Source organism: Felis catus, chromosome A1 (genome assembly GCF_018350175.1).
Source record: "Felis catus isolate Fca126 chromosome A1, F.catus_Fca126_mat1.0, whole genome shotgun sequence".
NCBI classification, from domain to species: domain Eukaryota; kingdom Metazoa; phylum Chordata; class Mammalia; order Carnivora; family Felidae; genus Felis; species Felis catus.
This window is the reverse complement of record NC_058368.1, coordinates 180,928,992-180,953,713: the sequence shown is the minus strand read 5'-3', so window position 1 is coordinate 180,953,713 and position 24,722 is coordinate 180,928,992. Positions and strand designations below refer to the sequence as shown.

General features: G+C 41.5%; 1 protein-coding gene across 17 annotated transcripts in view; it reads left to right on the top strand.

The window, feature by feature from the left end:
- The window catches only part of TENM2 (teneurin transmembrane protein 2), a 2,391,334-nt gene that overhangs the window by 1,953,087 nt on the left and 413,525 nt on the right, over positions 1 to 24,722 (top strand). The window contains exons 1-2 of one of the 17 annotated variants that reach the window (XM_019839204.3): positions 12,006 to 12,352; positions 12,888 to 12,970. The exons of 13 other annotated variants lie outside the window; for them this stretch is intronic. In XM_019839204.3, the coding sequence (XP_019694763.1) occupies positions 12,955 to 12,970 (16 nt within the window). In that variant the 5' untranslated portion in view covers positions 12,006 to 12,352; positions 12,888 to 12,954. Of the gene's footprint in view, positions 1 to 11,269; positions 11,548 to 12,005; positions 12,353 to 12,887; positions 12,971 to 24,722 lie in introns of those variants that run through there. 3 more of the 17 variants (XM_019839191.3, XM_019839196.3, XM_019839195.3) reach the window with 3 other exon arrangements.

Here is a 24,722-nt window from a genome sequence, read left to right as displayed (position 1 = left end):
GCTTTCCGTGCATTAGAATCACCTGGAGAGCTTTTAAAATTCTAATGCCCAGGTCACACCCCATACTAGCGAAATCAGAATGGCCAGGAAAAAGGGAAAAAGGATCCAGGGATCTCTAGTTTGGTAAAGATCCCTAGGGATTTCCATGTGCAGTGGCTTGGAAACCACTGTCCTAGAGTATATTAAAACAACACAAACACTACTATTCTGAACACTAGTTTCCAGTATGGCCAAATTCACCTTATTAAATGAACACTGAACAATCATGAGTCAGAAGAACTGTTCTTGGGGGTCAGCAGGCTGAAGTGCCAAACCAGAGTTGGCCATGTCTGGGTTCACATGTGGCTTTTTATTCACTACATGTTGGACCTTGAGCAAGTGTCTTAGCCTCTGGAAGTTTCAGTTTCCTTGTCTATGAGGAACCGCTGCTACATGGAACTTGGGAAAGAAACAGAAAGTGGCTGGCATAGCTTATGTTCATTCCCTTCTTTTTATTGTCACATTTATTATCAGGGAGAAAAAACACTTAGTTTTGTTGTCTTTTTTTTCCTCCTGCCTTTTAGATTTTGTTGCTTTGTGTTGTTTGGTTTGATTTTTAACATGTCTCTGTAAGAGTTTATTTATTTTTAAGTTTATTTACTTATTTTGAGAGAGAGAGCGAGAGAGAGACAGCACAAGTAGGGGAGGGGCAGAGAGAAAGGGAGAGAGAGAATCCCAAGCAGACTCTGCATTGTGAACACAGAACCGGATCTGGGGCTGGAACCCACAAAACCATAAAACCATGACCTGAGCCAAAACCAAGAGTTGGACGCTCAACCAACTGAGCCACCCCAGTGCCCCCTATGTAACATTTTTTTAAAAAATTATATCTCAGTTGGGGTGCCTAGATGGCTCAGTCAGTTAAGCATCCAACCTCAGCTCAGGTCCTGATCTCACGGTTCACGAGTTTGAGCCCCGACTCAAGCTCTCTGCTGTCAGCGTAGAGCCTGCTTCAGATCCTCTGCCCCTCCTCCACTCACTTTCTCTCTCAATAAATAAACTTTAAGAAAAATTTATATCTCAGTCAATGATGCAAAAGTTTGAGGTGTTCTTTGTTGTTAAATATATTTTTTACCTTAAGTAAGTATTGAGAGACCATGGAGGAGGTGCCCCATTTATTCAGTCATTTATCCAAACAATATTTATTAAGTATCTATGACAATATTTCATCAATTCTAAAATGCACTCACTTGCAAAATAACTCACTATTATGTATGAATAAGAAAAGAAAAACCTTTGCCAATTAAACTAGAACATGCCATCAGTTGCAAGAAGAATTCTGATTTCATAAATGTTAAAATGAGTAAGGAAATGTACTTCATAGAGTGAGTGAAATGTGGTATCCTCCAGGAACTCAGGCGTTAAGATACAGAGAGAGCTATACATGGTACAGATTCAGTCATCAGAGGCCAGAAAGGACTAAGATCCACAGATGGCCTCAATTCTTTTCTCCTGAGAAGAGAGTTGATTCCAGTTTGATTAGGAGAAAATTCTTCTGTATGGCTCTTTTAGATCATTAAATGTCATACACTGATCACTGTTTCACCTTTGAGAAATACAGTGACCTGTTTAAATGGTCCCCATTTTCAAATCACTTTTCTTTAAACACAGCCAGTTTTAAGTGGCTATACATCATCCCACCCATGGATGGGAGAGTGAAAATGGCTCATTATTTCAGCAGATCACATAAGCTGTGATACAGGAAGGCAAGAGGCAGGAAGTTAGAATTCAATTTGATGATCACATGATCTTTCTTTCTCAAACCTCCCTATTCAACAGAAGATTTTGTGTTGTGATCCCAAATGGGTCAAAATGCAAGCTTGGGAAAAATTTTTTTGAATAGAGCACTTTGCTTTATTCTCTCTATATATTTAATACAGATATGCCCATTTCTCTCTCCTTACATTAAAGTCTGCTTGCCCAGAAATGTGCCTACGTTTACTAAGTGTGTGTGTGTGTGTGTGTGTGTGTGTGTAACTGGCTATTTATGTCCCTGAGGAAAGGCAAGATATTTGGAGTGACAGGTGGACAATCGGTGATTCTGACTCATCCCATTGAAATAAAATCTTTGTGCTTAGTTTGGGAAGTTAATTTTTTGATGACAGAAAAGAAGTGCAGAAAAAAAAGAGCACGAGACAAAAATAATAGCCTCTTCAAATCCAAATGAGAATCCTACTAATAGCGACTTGGTGTGCCATGCTGGGGCCGTGTTCCAGTCAACAGAGCTTTTCTTTTGAAGGTAAGCAATTTAGAGAATGAATCTACTCTACTCTCTGGGAGGAGGAAGGGTGCCAAAGTTAGATCTTTAAGGAAATAATCTTATTAGTCCCTCTTATTAAGGAAGTCTCTGCATTGTGTAGACTTTGAACCTGCCTGATAAAAAGTAGGTCTTGTCAAACAGCTCACAGCTCCTAGTGAAAAGGTTGAACTTTGTTGGTTTAGATCATCCAATCCAAATGCAAACATGTTTCTAAGCTTCTGTTTGCATACTCTGGGAGAAAAAAAGACTTTCTCATTTTCTCTGACTCCAAGGAGATGGCATCTCCCACCGAAATTACTAAAAATCGCTGTGTTAATGGCACGCACAGAAAGGCAAAAGTTTCTTGCACAGACTGAAATTTAAAGCCTCCCATCATCTTTGTTTGGGACCTTTTATTTCCTTGACTCTTTTTTTTTTTTTTTTTTTTTTTTGTAAATCTCTTAACGGAAACTGGCCCTTGAGTTTCTCGACAATTACATTTCGGAGCTGACCCCCGTCTGAAGTTGTAAGGCTGAGATTTTGACAGCTTTGTCATTTTCATAGCTGTGAGGGTTTATGTCAGGCTTACAGGATTATTGCTCTCCAGGAATACTTCGCTGCATAATCAAGTGGAAGGTCAAGAGATAGGCAAAACAAAACAAAACAAAACCCTCTAATTAAATCAGGAAGGGCTGACTTGTGCCTTTAAAAGAAAAAAAAAATGCCTCCAACTTCATGCTTGCATCCAAGTGCAACAATTGGCCCCAATGAGGGGCCTCACTTGTCACAATAGATGAGAAAAAACTGCCACTAAAGTGAGGGGCTGCTTGAAGAACTAGCTTCATTCTTAACTTCTACGGTGCTATTAAGGCCCTTCTCAAATCAGATTAGAGAAAGGCACTCTACCACATAGCTTGATTAGAGTAATAGGGGAGAGCAAGCTCTTGTCTGGCATCTGCTACTTTTCCTCCAAAGATGTGTGGCTTCTGGTTATTGGCCTGGTATGTAATGGAACCAGAGAGTAGTGTCCAAGCAGAATCGAAAGAAAGCATATGACTTACTCTACTATGAAGAGACTTGAGAAAAGCCTGACTCCAAATTTTTGCATGAAGGGTAACTACAATAAGGAACTAAGCACCTTGTAGAATTCCCAGACAGTCAAACTACTTTAGTCCTATTTTAGTTCAGCATATCCTATCTGAGACCTTTTATGTGCCAAACATTGGTTTGATATTAGTGGAACAACAGAGTCATTGACCTTCATGGCTACTGGGGACAGGTGAGCAAATACTATAAATATATGATGGTTAATATGATGGTGAGGCAATACTAATAGCTTTTAAAAATTATTGAGCAGCTACTATGTACTAGCCATTGTTCCAAGTGCTTTAGAAGGAACAAGTCATTTAAAGATTAGACTGTGATACCTGGAGCACAAAGGACATGAAAATCCCCTGAAAGGTGGTGTTTGAGTTGGTTTTGAAAGAAGTGTAGGAATTATTTACTATTTTGAAGAAGTATAGGAATGAAAGAAAACCCTTGCTAAATAGAGACACTCTCAGATATAAAGGCCTGAGGTGTGCCATAAGGTAAGGTCTTCTAGGAAATACAGTATTCCTGCAGCATAATGCAAAAGGCAGGTGGTGGGCAAAGAGCTGAGGATACTAGAACAGAATGAAGGCTTTGTGATATAAGTGATGGATCCAGTGGAGAATTTTTAAGTAGGAGTGACGTTCAGATTTCTGCATTAGAAAAATCACTCTGGACTCCAGAATTACTTCCGTCCCTGTTGAAGTAATAGCAGCACAGATTTGCCCTGTAGACCTCCCCTTGAAAACAGCCTACCTGCTGAGAGTGGGCACTACCCTGGCTGAGGCCCTCATATAGAGCTCTCAGGGATCAGAATTCTGGACGCTTCATTTGTTGACTCAAAATGAGAGGAATAAAGATTTTTATTTTTATTTATTGGTGAATCTTACTCATGGAAACATAATGCTTCTGTATCAGATCTAATGCTCTAGGATTCCTTAGAAAGCATTACCTTCTTCAAGCAGCAACCCGAGTGTATCCCCCTAAGTGTCTGACTACGTCTGTGGGAATGACAACCCCTGGACAGTTGGTTGGAGCACACATTAACTCCCCGATGCCTTTGCATCAAGCTTGTCTGAGGCCATCTGTGACTCATACTTACAGGTCAAGGAAAACCATCTTGGTGAGCAATGCCTATCTCTGATGGTCAGTAGTGTGACTAACTGTCCAGGAAAAGGAGAAGGGCAGTGGCAAGAGGGGGACAGAGAAGCAGCAGTCACTTGTTTATGGGTCACTCTGAGGTGTCTAGGTGGGCACAAAGACTGGTGATGGTGTCTCCAAGACTTAACACTGCAGAAAAGGTAGGCCACAGGGCAGGAGATGATGAAGTTGACACTCATTTCTTCCCTAACCATTCTGCTTCAAGTTAAACTCTCCTTCATGTTTATGTAAACCAGCTATTGGAAACATAAAGGTTTACATCTGCACTGAGAAGTGTCTATGCCTCCTTGCCACCTTTGCTAGGGTCACTGGCTCCCACTTGTTCTTGAGCAGGGGCTAAGCACTTCTGTCCTGGAGAATATGGTGAGCATCCCTATTAGTGGGAGTGGGGATGAAGTTGTAAGACAGTATATGTCTCTGAAATGTGTCTTGTAGTGAAAGGAAAGGAGTTAAACCAACCCAGTTTAATGACTGGGAAGCCTTTCGGAGACTGGAGGAACATTATATAATTGCCCAGGGTTCTGAGAGTTGCTTTACCAGAGAGCTTAACAGTTGGACACACCATACAAAACTAAGCAGAGCCCAGGGAACCTCTGTGCTGTGGTGGAGAGGGTATTGAAAGAGCAGGGAGATTCTGTGTCTGTTCAAAACCTGGATTTTGCTACTGAGCCTACAACTGGGGCATTATTTTCCCTCTCTCTTCTTCAAACAGTGCCATGGTACAAGACAAATCATGGGTTGACAATAAGCCAGAGAATTGAGGCCCCAGCAACAGGATTTCCAGCCAACCCCCACCCTCTGACTGCATGCCCTCACGGCACAGATTTCTCAGGAACAGGGCTCTGGCCCCTTTGGTCATTTCAAGCCTGTAGAGCCTTCATAAGTTCTAACCACATATCCGCTTTCTAAATTGAGAAGGTGACGAATTTTTAAATTCATGAACCAGTGCTGTAATATTTCCACCATCCTACACATTACAATGCAAGAAGGCAACAGATAAATTTTCGCAGGACTGTGAGAACATGAAATATTGATGGGGGAAGGGAGCATGGCTGCGGTAGTGAGTTTCGCCTACAATGAAGGTAGCACTTCTCACTCTGGCTTCTCATTTTCCATCTCTCTCTTCTGATGGGTAGGACGAAGTGAAGGAATTCCTGGACCCATGATACCCAAGGCTAGTTCAGTGAAAGCTCTTAGAAAACTGTGCAGTGAAATCTGTATAAAAAGGTCTTTATCAAGTCTCCAGGGACCAATTGCTAATGCAGCTAATACACATTTGATCTATACAGATGATTTTCCCTTTGTCCCCAGGGGAGCCTCTACAAACACTTTGGGTTTACATGGTGCCAGGCCCAAGTAGCCTGTCGGAAAATAAATAGCATTTTAACACATTCAGGCATCAGTTCCCAGGATGAAAAGTAGCATGTGGGCTCTTCTCTGAGTTTTCTGTCTGGGCTATAGGACATAATCAAACTTCATTTTTAGAGCATTTCTTTTCCTGGTGACATTTCACTCTGAGGCACTGCATTCTGAAGAGAAAAGGGCACAAAGTAGAGACTCTGCTGGTTCAAAACAAAAAGAATAACATTTCATTTAGGACAGTATTTCCAAACACATGTTCGAGTATCATGTGAGTACCAATGAGTATAGGACACGTACACAAGACATCCGTAAGGGGCACCTTGTTGAATACCTAACTTTGATAGTAATCTGTTTAGTGTAATACATATTAGAAATTGTGTGTGTGTATAACCACACACAATTGTGGTTATATATAGTTAGCACTTCTAAGCTGCAATTTCGTAGATATTATTAGCTAGGATGAGGTAAAGTTGGAAACAGTATCTTTCTTCAGATTGACTTATTAAGTGAACTAAAGAGCCGAGGATCAAATGGAATGGTGGCTGCAGTGGTTGCAGGGAAGGACTGGATAGTGCACAAGCCTGGGAGGCAATAGGAAAATGACTAACACTTGGGAAATGCTGATCTTGGGAAATTCCCCACCTGTCTAATTAATAGGAGAGTCAGGGCCAGCTGCCCTTCCCAGGCCAGTGGTGATGAGTGTGGATCGATGAGCCTGCATCCCCAGGCAGAGACAGACCATAACTGATTCCCTGTAGCTCAACAGGATTTGAATCGCAATTCCCTGTTATCTGAAGTCCTGTTTTCCTTGTGGTTTTAAGCAGAAAATTGCATGTTCATGGTGCCTCCATCGGGTGTGTCATATCAACCCTCCTCACAATGAAGTGATACAAGACAGGATACTGCAGGTCACTGAGGAGACACGCCTTTCAGAGAGGGATTCCTCCATAAGTGGGCTCTGCCCTGGGCTTGTAAGCACAAGAGGAGAATGTGTAACTCTCTTACGATGTGTCTGAGCCCATGATAGAAAGATGATGATAGCAGAGCCTAGCTACAGAGTCTTTAGTGTCGCCCAGCCACTGCCCATTAACCTCCAAGAGTTAGGTGAGCCAGGTGCCATTATTCTCCCTGGTATATTTATGGTGGAGCTAAGTTAGAGACCTACAACAGCAAGGAGATTCAAATCCAGTTCTGTCTGACCAAGAGGTTGGGTTTTATTCACATGGCAAAATATGGGGCCGCTTTCCAGCTGTGAACACTTTGGGGGAATGACTGTTACCACAGCTGTGGTGCTGTTCACAATGGGCATTTGAAAATCCTCCAGAGCCTTCTTTAGAATAGTGTCCAGAATCAAACTTCCTCCTTGGAAACAGAAATCACAGAATAAAAAAACATTGACCATGATCTTTTTTCAGGTATGGCAAAGTGTGGGAAAGTGGGGGGTTGGTTGGTGTAGGAGAAAGAGAAGAAATAGAAAATAATAAATCCATATAAAAAGGAATTTATGAGGCACATGGGTGGCTCAATTGGTTAAGCATTTAACTGTAACTTCGGCTTAGGTCATGATCTCACAGTCATGAGATAGCGTCCTAAGTCAGACTCTGCACTGACAGCGTAGAGCCTGTTTGGATTTTCGCTCTCCCCCCCTCTGCTCCTCCCCTGCTTACTTGCTCTCGCGTGCTCTCTCTCAAAATAAGTAAATAAACTTTTAAAAAAAACAGGAATTGATGTGCCAAGGTTATCTTCCCAGATCCGTAGTCCTAATGTCACAGGGCCTATGATATAGTCCTAATGACATGAGGAAAATACATATTCTCCTTCATGTTTCTCCTTACCTGTATTATGAGGGGTTTGGATTAAATGACCATGTAAGACCCATTAAAACCCTTTGAATCTACATTAGGGTAAATAATCTATTTTGATTTTGCCTTTGATGTATGGTGTAGCTAAAGCACTAGGGAAACCTTACCTTCACAGGTGACTGAGTCTGGAAAAGGACAATAAAGCCACATCATCATAAAGGATACCAGGAAAGTTTATATAGGACATCTCATTCTGGAGAGGTCCTGACACAGGGAACAGGGCCCACATTCTACCCCATCCCTGTTCTCCATGTTTGGACTCTGTACCAGAATCGTTGTTGCCTTCTTGCCCATGCACATACTTGGAATGTTGTAGAATAAACCAACTTTCTGAATCAGTTTCTGTATACAAGCAAAATGTTGCAAGTCCTATCCCTAAATAGCTTAACTATAACCTCAAAGAATACAATGAGTGCTTTTCTTTTGCTTCACTTAAGTTACTCAGATGAGGCTTATATAGTTTCTGAATCTTTTCTGCCACTTTAACTTCTTAAACCACCAATTTGAAGATAGCGTTAAACAAGTGTTCTGCCTTATGGAAACAGGAAGTAGGTGCCCCAGGCAGTTCCTTGTGTTATTCTGGAAGCAATGAGAGTTTGTCAATTCTGCCAACAAGACACACGTAGGCCTCTTAGGTAGTCTCAGCAGTACATATTTAGGGATATTCATCATTAGTAATTGAGTTTGAGCTTCCACAGGAGGAAAAAAACAAAAACAGATTTTAAAGATCACCAAGAGTACCTCCATATTATTTACGGAGACCAAGAAAAGCCCGTGTCCTAAAACTAGCATTCGAACCCCACACGTTATAAAAGTACAAATGACTCAGCAAAGTCAGAGTTAACATTCAGATGAAGTATACCTCATTTGAGGGGAAATGTTCAACTTAACACTGGTTATTTTAGTATGTACCATGGAAGGAAAAATAAGAGAAATGTTAAGCTAATGAAGCAAAAGCATGACTTACATTAGAAACCAATTAGCTGTGGTGATCTGTGCAGCGAATAAAGCCCAGCCATGTTACAACTTGATTTGGCTGATGTGTTTCAGAAGGACTCATAATTCATGTTTCAACTAGAAAAATAGCTTCAGCATATGATGCAACATACTGCATTTTTTGTTCAGGTGGTTTGACAGAAAGCAAAAGTTCTTTGAAACTCTGAGAAAGGATCTCAATGTCTGTGCAGTCCAGCTGTTCATCGGATATAGTCACAATGCATGTGGGTATTTTTTAGCAGTGAAATGTGGTAGCCCCTATTTATTTTGAAGATGTATCATTTTGGTAGCTCTTGTTTTTATAAGCAAGAAGTGATTATTACTTAAAAACAACTGCATGCTCAAGACCTCTTGAGATTGTTTATATAGAAGGAAGACATATTTACTAACTATATCGTTAGAGAAGAGATACATGGGCAAAATTCCGTATTTTTCGAAGATATTAATAACCTATGTAGCCTTTATAAATTATAAAGTTTAAAGAACTTTTTTTCTCATTTGAAAGATTTAGAAACTTGTAGCAAAACCCTCAGATAGTAAAATGGCTTAGCAAGATTTGTGGAACCTAATTTATTGAAAAACTTAAAATTTTAAGTAATCTCTTTCTGGAGAAAAAAAAAATCATGAAGTGTTGGTCCTGTATGTACATTATTAAAGCAAAATACTAAACTGAGATGAAACCAACATGTTGGATGGTGAAATAGAAACTGGCCGTGAGTTCCACTGGTTTTATCTTTAGCCTTGTGTGGGGATGAGGGAGCATTTGAAAGGTAGTCAGGCCTCTGCATTCCAGCAAAGCTGTACTAGGTGACATGAAATTGAGGAAGTAACTTAATGTCTTTGGTCCTCCTTCTCCTTTTGCATTAAGATGCTAGTTTTCTATTAGATGACAGTCTGTCAACCTCTGTTCCTAGTAGTGTGAGGGGGATGGGGGCATGTAAATAAGTGGACAGAGGTTTCTGGAGGATGGGACTTCAGGCCACTTTTTTTTTCTCCATCTTGAGTAGAGCAACTTTCTTCTGGATATCAAGATTCTGAAATATGTTTAGTTTACAGTTTAATCAACAGAAAAGGGTTCAGTTGATTTTTAAAATGTTGGAATTCCCTTAAAAAATAAATCCCCTCTTAATACTCTGTTTTTATATCCTCGTTAGTTTTTATTGACCTCTGTCTTGGGGCAACTACTGTGAACACATTTATTGGAGGCAAATGATAGTGATGAGTACGGCGTTTTGCACACAGATTGTCAGTAATGATCTGATTGCTCCGGGACCACTTTGAGATGGGGCTCAGGCATCTGTGAACCAGTCAGTGTAAGTTTTGTGCCTTTTAATTGATAACCTTTTGAAAATGCATAATAACCAAGGCTAATTCTGAGGTCACAGGATGCCAGGCACTGAATTAAGTACCTTATATTTCAGACTGAATCCTCAAAATCTTAGAAGTGAGTCTCATTATCTATAGTTTCCAGTTAAGAAAATTGAGGCTCAGGGAGGCTGAACAGTGTGTACCAGTCCACAGGTGAACAGATGACTGGCAGAACCTGAGGCTTTTCCCACCTTGCAGCTCTGGAGGGCCACAGGAGGGGTCCCCAGGGGATCCTTACTAAGATTTCTAGTCTGAGGTCAGCCTCTAAATTGATTATTGCTTCATTATTAGAAGAATAAATGATAATCTTGAGTCATCTTCCTCCCAAGGAATCATCTCTGTTCTTGGCACTCTAGTTAGCTGCTTCTGAGTCCTCTCCAGGAAAAATTACAACATGCATTGGATTCCTTAGTGGCAAGAATGAGTGGAACCACCTAAGCTGAGAGCACACTTGTACCCACATGTGGCCAAGGCCTCTTTAAGGGCCAGTGGACTAGATGACCCAGGATTTGGGGTCTCAGTAGCCAATACTACAGCTTGAAATCCTCCAACAGGGCAATTTGTATCTGCTTTTCCATTCATCAGATCTTTGGGTGCCTCGGCTGGTGAATGATTGTGTGTGTGTGTGTATGTGCGTGTTCTATTATGCTACCTATCATCTGTTTATTGCTGAGGGATGTTCTCCTTCACATACTGGAGCAAATTTCCCATTTCTTCCTTTGCTGTGTATCAAAGGGTGTATTTGCCCCCTTTGGGCTCTATTCCACTGACCTACACTGTGTTCTCTACCATACTTTCTATCTCAGACACCAATTTTCCATCCAAGTTGTCTGAATTGGGATGGACTAAGCCATTGGAAGTGGCCATCACTTTAAAAAAAAACTGGCAAACATAGGAGTGTACATTCAAAGGACACCTTTGGAGAGAAGCAGGTTGCTTTTCTGTGTTCTTGGATGAGACAACTGACTTTGCCCAAGCTGACTTCTTGCCTAGATAAACTGACTTCACTGTGAGGTCCTGCCAAAGGTTGTTTCATTAAGCGGTGCCTGGGGCTTTCACAAAGTGAAGTCACCTCTGCCTGCCAAGCAGGGACTTTGTAGCTAGACAACAGGGGAATTGCATAGCCTTCTCACTACTCCTACAGAGGAGGAAGCTCCTGTCCTCATCCTTCCTTTGCTGTGCCAGCATACTGTTCTCCCTGCCTGTGGCTAATATGCCCAGCTCATAATGTGTTGTCGAGCTACTGACAAGAAGGGAAATGGTGGACTGCAACTTGGAGAATTGTTCATTTTGCTGAAGAGGAGACGTGGGGACAGAGTCATTGCTCTACTTGGTGAAATCAGTGGTCTTCCCATCTAGTGCTCTGACTTGGATGGGGCACCAAGGAGCATTTGTTGGGTGAGCGTGATTGCTCTACATCCAGCTTGAAAGGTTAGTCATGTTGCCAAATGTGCCTTACTTCCCTTAACAGCCCATTCTAAATCAATCTTCCATGAATTCATCAGAATGTTTTTTTTTTTGTTTTTTTTTTTTTTTTTTTTTTTTTTTTTGTAGTGTCACAGCTTGGCTGCTTCCATATCAGTACCTCCAACCCAGGGCGGTCACTTGCAGGGCATGCCCCAAACTATTCTCAGAGCTTTCCTCCCTGGAGTGTCATCTGCTCACTCCAGGGAAAGTGTCCTTTCCCCCTGGCTCATTTGCCATCATGGCCATATTTCAATGCTCTCTTGGTTCCTAATAGATGAGTTGGGACACGCATCAAAGTGCTTCTGTTTCCTCTGAAAGAGGTTGAATCTGGGAAGGGGGGGGGGGGTATATATGTGGGAATGGTTTAATTGTATCCATGAGGATTCTTAGTAATCAGGATGCCAGTGTGTGTTTTCCAGAGCCTAGAGCTGACATAAATAATGTAGCGTACCTCGCTTTGTGCAGGCTTGCTGAGGAATGCTGATGGAGAAAAAGCCAAACTGGGATCTGAAGCTCCCGGCTCCCGGCACAGCCTTTAAAATCTTTTTATTGAGTAGCCGTTTTGAAACAGCAGCCAGGGCCTTGGCGGGCTGTGTATGCTAGGAGAAGTGGATGAAGGAGTAACTTTGGAGGAAGCTGCTTCACTTGGTTTTTGGAGAATGAGAATCTAGTGCAGCTCGGGTGGCTCCAGCTAACGATTGGTTAATTTCATTTTGCCTTCCTAATCCCAGAAGGAATAGGACAGCTCCGGCAAGGCCCTGAGAGCCGGGTAAGTGTGCAGCTGTTGCTAACAAGATATGACTGGCCCCTCAAACATTGTTAAAAGCATCTTGCTAGCCTTTTAGAGCCTCTTGCCTTAATGGTAAGAGCCAAATGAGCTTTGCGGGACAGCTAACCCCAAATGAAGTCCTGCAGCTTAAGCTCATTTAAAGGCGAAGTATGCACTGGGGAGAACAAGAGGGACCACAAATGCCACAGTTCATTTGCAGGGAGGAAACAAATGTGTCTTTACGTGGGATTTTTACAGGAGGTCTGCCAAGCCAAATTTCCAATGGAAGTCTCTTCCAGAGTTTGATTTAAAGTGTAACTCAAGCCTTGTCTGGGGCACAGACGATACAAGTGAAGGAAAAGATGGCTGGGGGAGGGAACCAAAAGGGTGTTAGAAATAATCTTCTGTTGTTCATGCTAGGGGACAGGTTCTGGGCACTCAGTGAAAAAGACAGCTATTCCTTGCTTTTATACTCTGGTGATTTAGAGAAGGACCTCAGGGAACATTTGTTTTTTTGTTTTTCCTTTTGATTAAGGCATTTGGGGTCTAGAAAAGAAGATTAAAGCAGGATCAGTTTAATTTATTTAGTCTGCCTCACAGACATGAAGCTTCAGAATGGTAAGTATCAATTATGTTCCTATGGGTTGGGGACTAGCTGGGAGAAGGGTTCTCAAGCAGGCGTTCTAAGCAAGGACCTGTTAGCAAATCCGGGCTGTTTGATAGTTTTGGGCCAGTGCCAAGAACCTATGTGTTGACACAGAAAGAGTATTGATGACTGGAAGGGTCTGTGCAGCTTACCCCTTAAGGGATGGTTCTTTCTGCTGTGGCTGGTGTGACAATTAGGGGGACTTCATTTGGATGCCTCATTCACCAACTTAAATCACAAGAAAAATGTAAAAATATTCAGGCACTTTCATCATGGAGCACATGCATTTTTTTGTCCCTTTTAGGTGGCTACATAATAGTGTTGACTTTGTTATCCATTTAAAAAAGTATCATCTTAATGCCTTTTATAAAATTACACTTGGAAATTCTGTCGTATGATCCTCTGGATGTGATACTAAGAACTCTAGAACTTTTAACTGGCTGGACTGGTGAAAAAGAAGCACTTTATTTTATTTTATTTTATTTTATTTTATTTTATTTTATTTTATTTTATTTTATTTTATTTTATTTTACTGTTTGCCTCCACTCCATTTCATCATCTCCCTACAGTGCCCAGGTTTTGTTTACCTGCTGCTTTGAAGGGTTTCATCAAAACCTGTATTCAGCAGTCACTAGAGCCCAGCATCCTTCTCTCTGTTTATGCAAATGCTCTCCCAGACCAGAATTGTTTTGCCTTGTTTTCCTGGTCAGTTTCTATTGTCACAGATAAGGAAAAGGGGATTGAGATTTCTTTAGTCCAAGGATCTATATCAACAGTTGTCTAGCAATCCTTTCATTCTTCGGGCTATAGCATGCCCATCTGTGAAATGGGCTTGAGACCCAATTGAAAATGCTAAACCTCTGCTCTCTGGAAGCTTCTCAGTCATGGTTGCAAATGCTTGAAAAAAGTTATAATAGACAATTAACTACAGGGTCGTCTGCCAGCTGTTTTCTGTAGGACTGAGTTTAGAAATAATTTAAGTGCCCCCCCAAAACGGGTTGCCTGTTAGTTTTTATTTATAAGTGCATTAGAAGAAAGTACATTTTAACTGAGAGAGAGATAAAATGCTTCTAATAAACAAAACTCAGTTTTTATAACCTAAGAAGTGACCTGGAGGAATGTGAGGAATTGATAGAAGGCTGTGGTTCTCGGGTGCAAAGTCACGGCTTCATGTTTAATTTAACAAAACATTAAACATTTCATGTTTAATTTAATGAAACATTAGAGCACTAGGATTTGTCACCTTCATGACAGAATGTCAGAAGTGTGGGATAGTTTCAGAATATATGTTCTTTCTGCAGAATTCACATATGACACTGGAAATGTTTCACAACCGAGGATGTAGACTTTTTTCTAGGGGTCTTTTTTCCCTCTGATAAAAGCAGGAGAAGCAAAAAGCAAGTAAAACAACAAAAACAACAGCACATTAGGCATGCACTACTAGTCTAGCTAATTTTAGGGGGACTATTATCAGGCATTTAGGCAAATCTATTAACATTTAGCATCAGCACAAACGGAATTGCATTTCTACTTTTTGTGCTTCTGACAAAATAAGCACCAGGATCTTCAGGACAAGAAAAGAATGGATGTTGGAACCATGTGTTGTGTGGTCAACTTGATTAAACCCATTTGGATTTTTTAATGAACTATTTAAGAAAGTGGGGTGAGATATTTGGAAAATTTTAAGTAAATCTATCAGTGTGACAAAGATCATTACCACTGAGGAGGAGAAGCCTGCATCGCTCGCCAGGTTTTTTTTCTTAGACTGGAAAATGTGGTTGGATGTTGTGCAAGAGTGCTACTTTGCTTTTGGCTTGCGATGGAAAATTTTCCCTTTTTGTATTTCACAGTGCTGAAATATAGATATGCCCGACCTCTCTGTCCATATTTGGCAGATTGGTGGGACTCTTTTCATCTGATGCTTAAAATGTTCAGATCTTTTTGACAGGAAATAAGAAATTATGTTTGAGCAATGCAGGTGATTGCCAATTCATTAAACGTATACATATGTGGACACATGCATTTATAGACACACACACAAAATACACAGGCAAACAAAAGTTCCCCAGATTCGGCCTCGATTCATTTGAACTATCTCCTGCACCATCTCTGGAATGCTGTATGAAACACAACATAGTATTTTGTGATGGCAGGCGTGCAAATACCTCTCTGTGTTATTATATACTCAGTCTGAATGTGCAGCTTCCTCGTGTGCCTTGAAGTGGCTGAGACCAGATGCTTCAGAAAGAGAGATGTCATATTAATGCAATTCAGAGGAGCATATGGCAAGAGAAAAATCGTTATGACAGTTACTGACCTGAAGAGCAAGTAGCTTTTTTAACCTTTAAAAAAAATGTTTTAACTCAATCCTAAGTAGCAGCTGATACTTTATTTAGTTGAATATTTTTTAACTCTCCTATAGGTTGCATTCTGGAATGGGGGGGGGTGGTGCAAAAGAGTGGCCTGGACTTCTAGAGAGCGCTATTTTCTTTGGTGGAGGTGGGGGGTGGAGAATCACCCTGCTGTCTCTGTGACCCCTCTCTAACCACCAACCTGACCTGTGGGTGGCTCAGAAATGATGGAGGTTGACAATCAACTCTCTTAATTTCAAAAGGCTTCTCTGGAGCACCCCCTCTATGTGTCTGGCACTCTGACAGGCCCTGGAAGAAAAAGCAAATGAGACATGGTTCTCATCTTGAAGGAGCCCTGTCTAATGGGAAACTTCTGCTAACAAAAATGTGTAAAGCATAGTCTTGGGTGCTGTGGGGACTGAGGAAGGAAAACCTGTCCATGGCTGCAGGTACCAGGTGGGTGCTGAGGAACGGGCAGCTAGTCTCAGACAGCAGGTCAGGAAAGGCTTCATTGAGGCTTTTGGTCAAAAGAGGAACCTGGAAGTTTCCCCTGGAAGACAGAGCACAGAGCCTTCTGGACCCAGAAAAATGGTTGACAGATCAGGGAACTTCAGGTGCTGAGTCCAGGAAGGCTAGTTCACAAGGAAGGCAAAGGATTGTAGTAGAATAATTAACACAGCCTCCACAGTGAATGGCTTTCCATACTTTCAATCTGCACCACCCTATCAGAAGTCTAAGGCAGCCAGGCAATTCATGGCTAAATGGATGGCAAGGGTCAGGCATCGGAAAAAAAAAAAACACAACAACAACAAAAAAACAGGGCATGGGTTTCTGTGAGAGCTCCAATTTCCATGTCTAATTCGACTTAGAGAAAACATTGTGCTGGCTGCCACTGTGTGGACCAAACAATTAAATGTGAAGGTCCCAGATGGAGCCTGGGGGCTGCTAGCTTGCAACCTTTGCAAATGGATAGCAGGTCCCTGTAAAGGGATTTCTTCCTCTGGCTAACTTCAAATCAGAAAAGATTTTGGAGGAGCTTTTACATAAGCATGGACTGTGTTTGGAGAGAAAATTTCCCCCAAATTTTCCAATTTTCAAGTACCCTCACTTGAAAATCTGCTTTTGGGAAGAGGTATTAAATACATATATTTGTTTACATCTGGATGTGTGTGTGTGTGTGTGTGTGTGTGTTTATACAATGGTGGGTGTGTTTGGATTCTTTCATATAGTCACAGCTTCTGGAGGTAGAAGCAGAAATGCAGGTTGAAACACCGACTCAGTAAAGACACACACAATTAGTCTGTCACAGCTAATGAATGCCTTTTTGCCTAGCCAATGCAGTACATGATTTGGGGGTCTTTTTTCCTTGCTCTTAATTTTTTAATTTCCTCACCAGTCATTTAACGGTCTACCCTATAGTAACAGCAGATATGCTTCCCCTTCTCTTTGAAAACCCTACGGAGTTCCACAGGCATACCTTTGGAGAACACAGACTCCAGTTAGTGTTGACTTGGGATGGTGGAAGGGAGCCTGGCAATAACCTTTTAGACCTTCTTTGCTCTGCCACCACTCACCTCTCACCTAGTCCTAGGTCAGGAAGGGCTGCTGCTACACCAGAGGAGTCTGTGGGCAACACCTCCCAGGAAAGATTTGTCAGAGGGATCCACCCCTTCCTGTGGGCTCTGCCCTCCTGAATTGTCAGCATTTCCTTGTGAGTTAAGCTCCAGGCAGGCAGTGGGAACCCTGGGATTGGGCCCTGACTGTCTCACCACTTTTGAGTAAGACTGCCAGGCATTTTCCATTTGCTGAAGTGACTGAGCTCACTTCCCTAACTTATCTGTCTGAAGATGCTAATATTTCTCAACTCTGTGGGAATATTTTTTTTTAATTTTTCTGTTTATTTATTTATCTTGAGAGAGATAGAGACAGCGTGAGCAGGGGAGGGGCAGAGAGAGAGTGGGGGAGAGAGGGAATCCCAAACAGGCTCTAGGCAGCCAGTGCAGAGCCAGATGCAGGGCTCGAACTCATGAAACTGGGAGATCATGACTTGAGCTGAAAGGAAGAGTCGGTGCTCAAGTGACTGAGCCACCCAGGCACCCTTGTGGGAATAATGTTAATGTGGACAAAGAAAAAAAATTGTGGCCAAGATATCTACTTAAACCCCTGTTCCACAATCCAGCCACAACTTCTGTGTGTCTGGGGGGCTCCTGTGCTGAGGCTCACCTTTACTTCGTGAGGCTGCCCCAGAGCTCTCAGGTCTGATGGTCTAACAGTCCAGCAAACCTAGTGCTGTTCCTTTCTCTCCACACGGATCAAGTCGCAGGGGCTCAGCCCCTTTCCCTCAGGATGTGAAGACAACAAATCACAAACTAGCAAATGAAATCACCCACCCAAAAGCTCTATGCCAAGCAGACTCCCCTGAATGTTGGAGAAAAAGGAAGAGTTTCATATGCCAGCAGTAAAAAGAACTTGAAATATCTGATGGTCTCTTTATTTCTTACACAGTCTCTGCTGTTCAAGGAAGCAAAGTCAGTAAAGATCTATCCACTTGGGGCCCCAGATCCCTGCCAAGTTCCCTGCTGAATCTTTCTCTTCCAAACCAGCCAAAAATTCAAGTGTTTCTCTCATTGTATTTATGCAGAGCAGTTCAGCCCTCTCCACCTCTGCCCCCAAAGCCAGTGCCTTTGTGAGCATGCTGGTGGACAGAAGCCAATATATTCTTTGATTCTGTCCCAACACACTCTGCTGAAGGAAGCCAATCATATAGAGATTGATTTCCCTACAGATACAAGTAATACTATTTCCCATCACCAACCTTTAAGCCAGAAGGGAAAAGTTGTTAGGTTTTTGTTTTAAATAAGAGTATTTCTGACACCTAATACTGTATGATGTATTTCATTATTCTTCTCAATGTCCTTCCTTACATGGATGATTCATTGAATTACTGATTGATCAATTATAGAGGCACTGTGGCCAAAAGGTAAGAGAACAGACTTGGGCACCCTGCCACTTACTAGCTGTGTGATTCTGAGTGAGTTACTTAGGTTCTCTGAACTCCAGGTAAATGAGAAATCACCGTAGTACCTCCCTGACAGGGTGGTTATGTGGTTACATAATACACGGGAGAGTCCTTATCTTAGAACCTGGCACATGCAATTTGTTCTTTCCTTTGTTTTCAACTTGATCATTTCATTTCCTTGGTCCAAATTTCACGATAGGGTTTTTCCTTCTGTTTCCAAAATAATTTCAGTTGGGGTTGTTGGGGTACCAGGGTTGTGGCAGAGGCCAGAGCATGCTTCACCCCACCAGGGGGAAATTGGCACACAATTATTGACCCTCCCCTTCCATCCTCAACCCAGAAGGGGGCATTCCTGCTCTCTGCCTCGAGGCTGGTTTCGGGGTTAGTGTATGTTTCTCTGAAGTACCGTCCTACTGATCTTTTAATCAGAGTGCTAACAAACCCCAGTGGTTCAGAGTAACTGGAATTAGCCAAACTTTTTTTTTTCCAAGGGCAGTATTACTAGAAACACAAACAGAAATATCTCATTCATCTTCAGTGGCAGAGAATCCAATTGTTTGGCCTTGGTTTGAGTCCTCCACAATTATTGCAACTAAATTTTAATCAACAGTTTCGGTAACAATATTGAATTTAAAAGTGCCTAGCTACTAGTTAGAGCATGGCTTAGCTTGTACACGGTCACATCAGTCATTCTGTGGTGATTAACATCTATTCAGAACAGAGAATGTATTATGGGTACTAAATTATCATAGGAATTAATGCAGTCTTTTTAAAGGGCTTAAAATATGTTAATAAATACAATATTCCAACACCTGCAGCTCAAGGAACCTAAGTCATTAAATTATATTTATTATTACAGGGATCTAGGTGGGGGGAAAATAGTTTAATGAGCATGAATGAAACAGGGGTTCTTTATTTAAAACTTCTTACCTAAAGAAACTGTTCCCTTTGAGGAACTCTATTATAGAATCATCTGCTATACAAAAAGTTAATCAGAAACAATAATTTTTTTAACTTTGAAGAATGAACTTCAGGTTTTCCCTGGGAACATGACAAAACTCTCTACTCTCTTCCCATTGAACTTGGGATTCAACTTCCCCCTTCCCTGCTGCTTCTCCACCTTCTCACTGATGCTCCACCCAAGGGCCACACCCTACCCAGCTCTTTTCCACCTCAGGGTCTTAGCACATGCTTTTACCTGTCCATGATACTTATTTTGCAACAACCCATTGGTACATTGCCTGGTTTTGTCCTAAACAAATTTTAATTAGTAGCTAATTTAATCCTTGTAGCAACCTAATGGACTAGGTCCCATTATCATCCCCATTTTACCAATGGGGAAATGAGTCAGAGAGAGATTAAGTGCCTTGCCCTAGGCCTTGCTGATCTGAGGTGATCCTCTCTTCACCACAAAGTTCTGCCTCTTGAAGGGTCAGCTACCACCATCTCTCAGATCTCAGCTAAGTTGCTGGCCCTGACACCTTTATCTAAAATCTTCCCCACATCCTTCTTTCTCTTTCATTGTCCAGGTAACCCTTTGTGTATTAGCACAATTTGAAACAATTATACATCTGTGTATTTTTAGTTGTCGCTTCCCTTCTCTGTCACTGCTATCATGTCCATGAAGGCAGCAACCGCTTTTGTTTGATGCTCTCCCCTCAGCCATATTAAAGTAACTGACATTTAATAAATACTGAATAAATACTTGTTTAATGGGTCCTTGAACTCCTATGCTCACCATTGACTGTCTGTAGCCAGAACAAATTACATTTTTCATCTCTCTGGATAGACAGATGAAAAATATCTTCTTTTTTTAATTTTCAAAGAGTGGGGCTAATTCTTTTGTGTATTTTTTAAGTCAATTGATTTAAAAAATGGCATCGTAGCATAATAATTTCTATATTAAATCTGGGTCCTTGTACGTAAAATGTTGGGAAATTAGGATCCAGTGTAACTCATACCAGACAATAAAGACTCCAAGAACCTTGGAGTAGAAGCCACTTGGTCAAAGTAGGGGAGCTGGTTAAGACAGTGTTCAAGAGCATGCCTGAGTGCTCGCAGCACATGGTCCAGTGTTGTTTCTGCCCCTCTGCCTTGCTCATTCAGTCACCCAGGCTGACAGCATCAAAAGAAAGCCATCAAAAACAGAGGAGCTTTTTCAGACTGACTTTTGCTGCTGCTAAGAACATTGTGCTTGGCAGGTTGGGAGCAGTAGATTGAAGCTCTCTTACTTTTTTAAATCTTGGGGGTGTTCGAGGTGAAAATTAACTGTCTGAGTATCCTTGTGGTGGAATGCATTTGAAATACTATTTCCTGTTTCGAGGTGGAAGAAGGAAAATAAACAAACATCCGTCGTGTGGAATTAAAAATGGAGGTCCCAGAACTACACATCATGCTCAGAGTGAGACACGAGCCTTAGAGAAACTGCCTTATTTTCCTGGTTTGCCAGCTTGCTGAGGACACGCTCTGACTACTAAAATCCCCAACACCATGGTTCTTTACCACTTATGAGCCATGGGCCACATTGAGAATCTGATTAAAGTTTTGGACTGTATGCCCAGAGAAAAAGAATATATACAAACGTGAAACATTTTACAGATTATTTCAGGGAGTTTATGGACATTAGTTTGTCCATTTCATAAATCTCTGTAGGCCCATGGATTCTAGTTTAAGAAGCCCTGGTAACATATGATATTAGTTAATTGTAGTCATAGTAGTAAGTTCTTACTATATCAGACACCTGGCTACCTTCGCGTGTGTGTGTGTGTGTGTGTGTGTGTGTGTGTGTGTGAATCGTTTTTACTTAATCCTCCGTTATTACAACTATTCCCATTTTATAGTGAGGATACTGAGGCTTAGAAAAGTTAAGAAACCAGAAAGTATTAGAGCCTGAATTAGAACCTAGCTGATCTGATATCAGAGTGACACAAAGGCAGGTAGAGCAAGTTTGCATACAGTAGACCTTCACAGCTTAGATGTAATGCCATGATAAATCTCATTTTAGAAAATAAAGGGTAAGCAAGACATCTTCAGAGTGTCACTCATAGCTACAAAGGGCTAGGGACTCCACCTGTAGGTCTTTGAACTCCTTGTGGAGATCTTATTGGAATGGTTTCAAGATATCTCCTCTTTCCAAGAACTGCCCTCTTTCCTCCTACATAGTAAGGAAATTCCAAGGAGTTTGACATCCTTAACCCATTGGGCTGTTCTTGTGGTTTTTATTATAGCCTGTATTCTGTTTATTTTCAGTTTGAGAATGTCTGTTGTCAAATGGGCAGATGGGTCCTGTCTGAACGTGAAACCCTTATAGGAATATTCAGAACCAACTGCATTGTTAGCACACTTTATAAGAGGCGATTAGTGTGAGGTGTGTTCAGGTATTTCCCACTTTCCCCAAGAGAGTGAATAGTGAACCAATTACAAGTTGCTTAAGAATGGGGGCGCCTGGGTGGCACCATCAGTTATGTGTCCAACTTCAGCTCAGGTCATGATACCACAATTCACTAGTTCGAGCCCCGCGTCGGGCTCTGTGCTAGCATCTGGAAGCCTGGAGCTTGCTTTGGATTCTGTGTCTCCCTCTGTCTCTGCCCCTCCCCCACTCACCCTCTGCCTCTCTTTCACAAATAAATAACCATTAAATTTTTTTAAGAAGCTTGAGAATGATCCTTTGACCATTTTTTTCCTTTGTTTTTTAAAGGAAAGGCATACTGAGTTAGGGTTAAGAACTTTAATGGATTTATACACCTCTAAGTGTTTCTTCTTCATTGTGCTTTTCTAGTCTTTTTATCTTATAGTTAATTTCCTAAGTACCTGCTTTGGCCCAGGCCCCTGGCTGGACACTGAGAATAAAAAAGTGAATCAGATAAAGCCTCTAGCCTCAAGTAGCTTACAGTCTAGTAGGAGAGCAGGATGTGTGAACAAATCAGGTTGAGTGTTGTGGTGCATGGTATGCAAACAAAGGAGAGAGTGGTCAGCTCATGTTTAAAAGATTATGGCTAACTGCAAGGACAGACTTTGAGAACCAGCTAAGTATGGAAAGTGTATTCTGTAGGGGTGCCTGTGTGGCTCTGTCGGTTAATCCTCAGACTCTTGGTTTAGGCTCAGGTGATGATCTCAAAGTTGGTGAGACAACTGTGCTGACAACTCAAAGCCTACTTGGCGCGCTCGCTCTCTCTCTCTCTCTCTCTCTCTCCCTCTTTCTGCCCCTCCCCTCCCAAAAAGTAAATTTAAAAAAAAAGTATATTCTGTAGAACAAAGATTCTCAAACTTCACTGGGTGTCAGAATCCTCCAGAGGGCTTGTTCAAACGCATTGTTGGGCCCTAACCCAAATTTCTAATTTAGTGTGTCTGGGGTGGGTCCCCCAGTTTGCATTTCTAACAAGTTTTCAGACAGTGGTCATGCTGCCAGTCCAGGGAACACACTTTGAGCACACTCTTCTAGCCCTTCCAGAAGAAAGACTATAGAAAAAATCCTCCTTTCAGTTTTAGGTTTACATCCTCTTAATTGGAATATGTTTCACTTCTCTCTCTCTCTCTCTCTCTCTCTCTCTCTGTGTGTGTGTGTGTGTGTGTGTGTGTGGTGTTGTGATTTTCCTTATGAACATGTGTGTTTTGATATCTCCTTTGAAAGTTGAGCTCTGTAACGTTCTATAAGCTTTCCTCTTTTTTTTTTTTTTTCAAAGTCTGACTTTGACTTTTTATAGGCAGGATACTAAGAGAAATGATAGGCCACTTCTAGAATTAAGTGTCTTATAAGTTCTTTTGGATGTGAGTCTGTGGGTCTGTGGGTGTGCCTTTATTCTGAAGCCAATCTTGCACTGTGGTCAGCATTGTTACTCACAAGATATCCTGGACCTGTGGCTGGACAATTATATTAACAAGGTGGTCAAAATTCAGATCTGCTCTTAAATACCCTTAGGTGATCTCAGATCCCAGAGAACCTAAATTACGTTCCCAGAGGAGTGAAGAGAGGGTCAGGAGAGAAGGGGGCACTCAGGAAAGCCTAAAACAGTGACAATGTTACAGCCTCGTCATAAACAGAGTCACGTTTTTGGCTAAATGCAATGGAAAACATGAATTCATGTCAGAAAACAAGACCAAGTTCCTACATTAATGATTCTGTCTTTTTCTTTATTTTCTTGGTCCATTTTGCACAGGAAATAAGAACCTTGCGGACAGAAAGATCATCATTTGTCAATCCTTTTACAGCAATTTTCCCAGCGTTCTTTCAGCTCTAAATGCTTTTAGTATTTGTCAGTATCCTATAATAGCTTTAATGGGAGGGGGAACAACAGCAACGACAATAACAACTATTTGCTGCATAAGAATGAATCAAGTGCCTCTCCTTTCTGGACCACGGTGCAAATGATGGCTCTGTCCATATGTGAATTTCTACATGCAGCTGTGCGGTTATTGTTTGCACTTAGACCTTAAGTTGTCTGTAATTTTTATGTGTGTAGGAATGATGCCAATTGAGAGAGAGAATGGACCAAAAAAAAAATATTTAGCATCTCGGAGATGAGACAAGTCAATAAACAGCTTGATTACTAATTCATTCAGGAACACAAATAATGGCTTTCTAAACTGAAACGACCAAATCCAATAACTAACTGTTTGTCAGGGCTGTAATAATGGTATTTGTATCTCTTTTAATTGGCTTTAACCTTTCCCTTCATGTGTGCAGTATTAAAAATTTAAAGAGGAAAGTATTTAGAGGCATAGATTTACGGCACTGCGTGGATTCCATGCTTTTAATGAGGTCAGGACAATAAACCATCTGAGCAGGACCTGCTGCCCGATGATGAATTACCCCCTTTTACAATAGATAGACTAGAGTGAGTGTGTGGGCACACACACATGCTCACAGGCTGGTCCGCGTAGATCAAATGATGCTCGGCTTTGCTCTTGAGCTAGCACAGGGTTTCCAGTCACAAGGAGCATCAAGAAATGTTCAAAATGCAGAGCTACCATATACCACATGAAAAAGTGAAAGTTGCAGAACAAAATGCACAACGTTCATGTACGATACGGATTCACATGTCTGTTTATGTACGTGTATAGATGTAAGGACAGAAGGAAGGAAGGAAAGAGCAAATGGGAAGGAAGGAAGAAAAAGGGAGGAAGAGAGGAAGAGAAACAGATAATCTGAAGGGAACACATGGTGGTGTGGTACAGACAAGTCGTGTGGTCTTATAGAACCGATTGTACAATACCTTTGCCCAATTCCATCATATCCTTAGCTTGAATTTGTAGATGGGGAGAATAGTTTCTCCACAGAAATCAGCAAGTGCTGCAAACCAGAGCTTTTTGTTTCTGGATAACCATTGTTACGCTTCTACTGATGTACCACTGGAC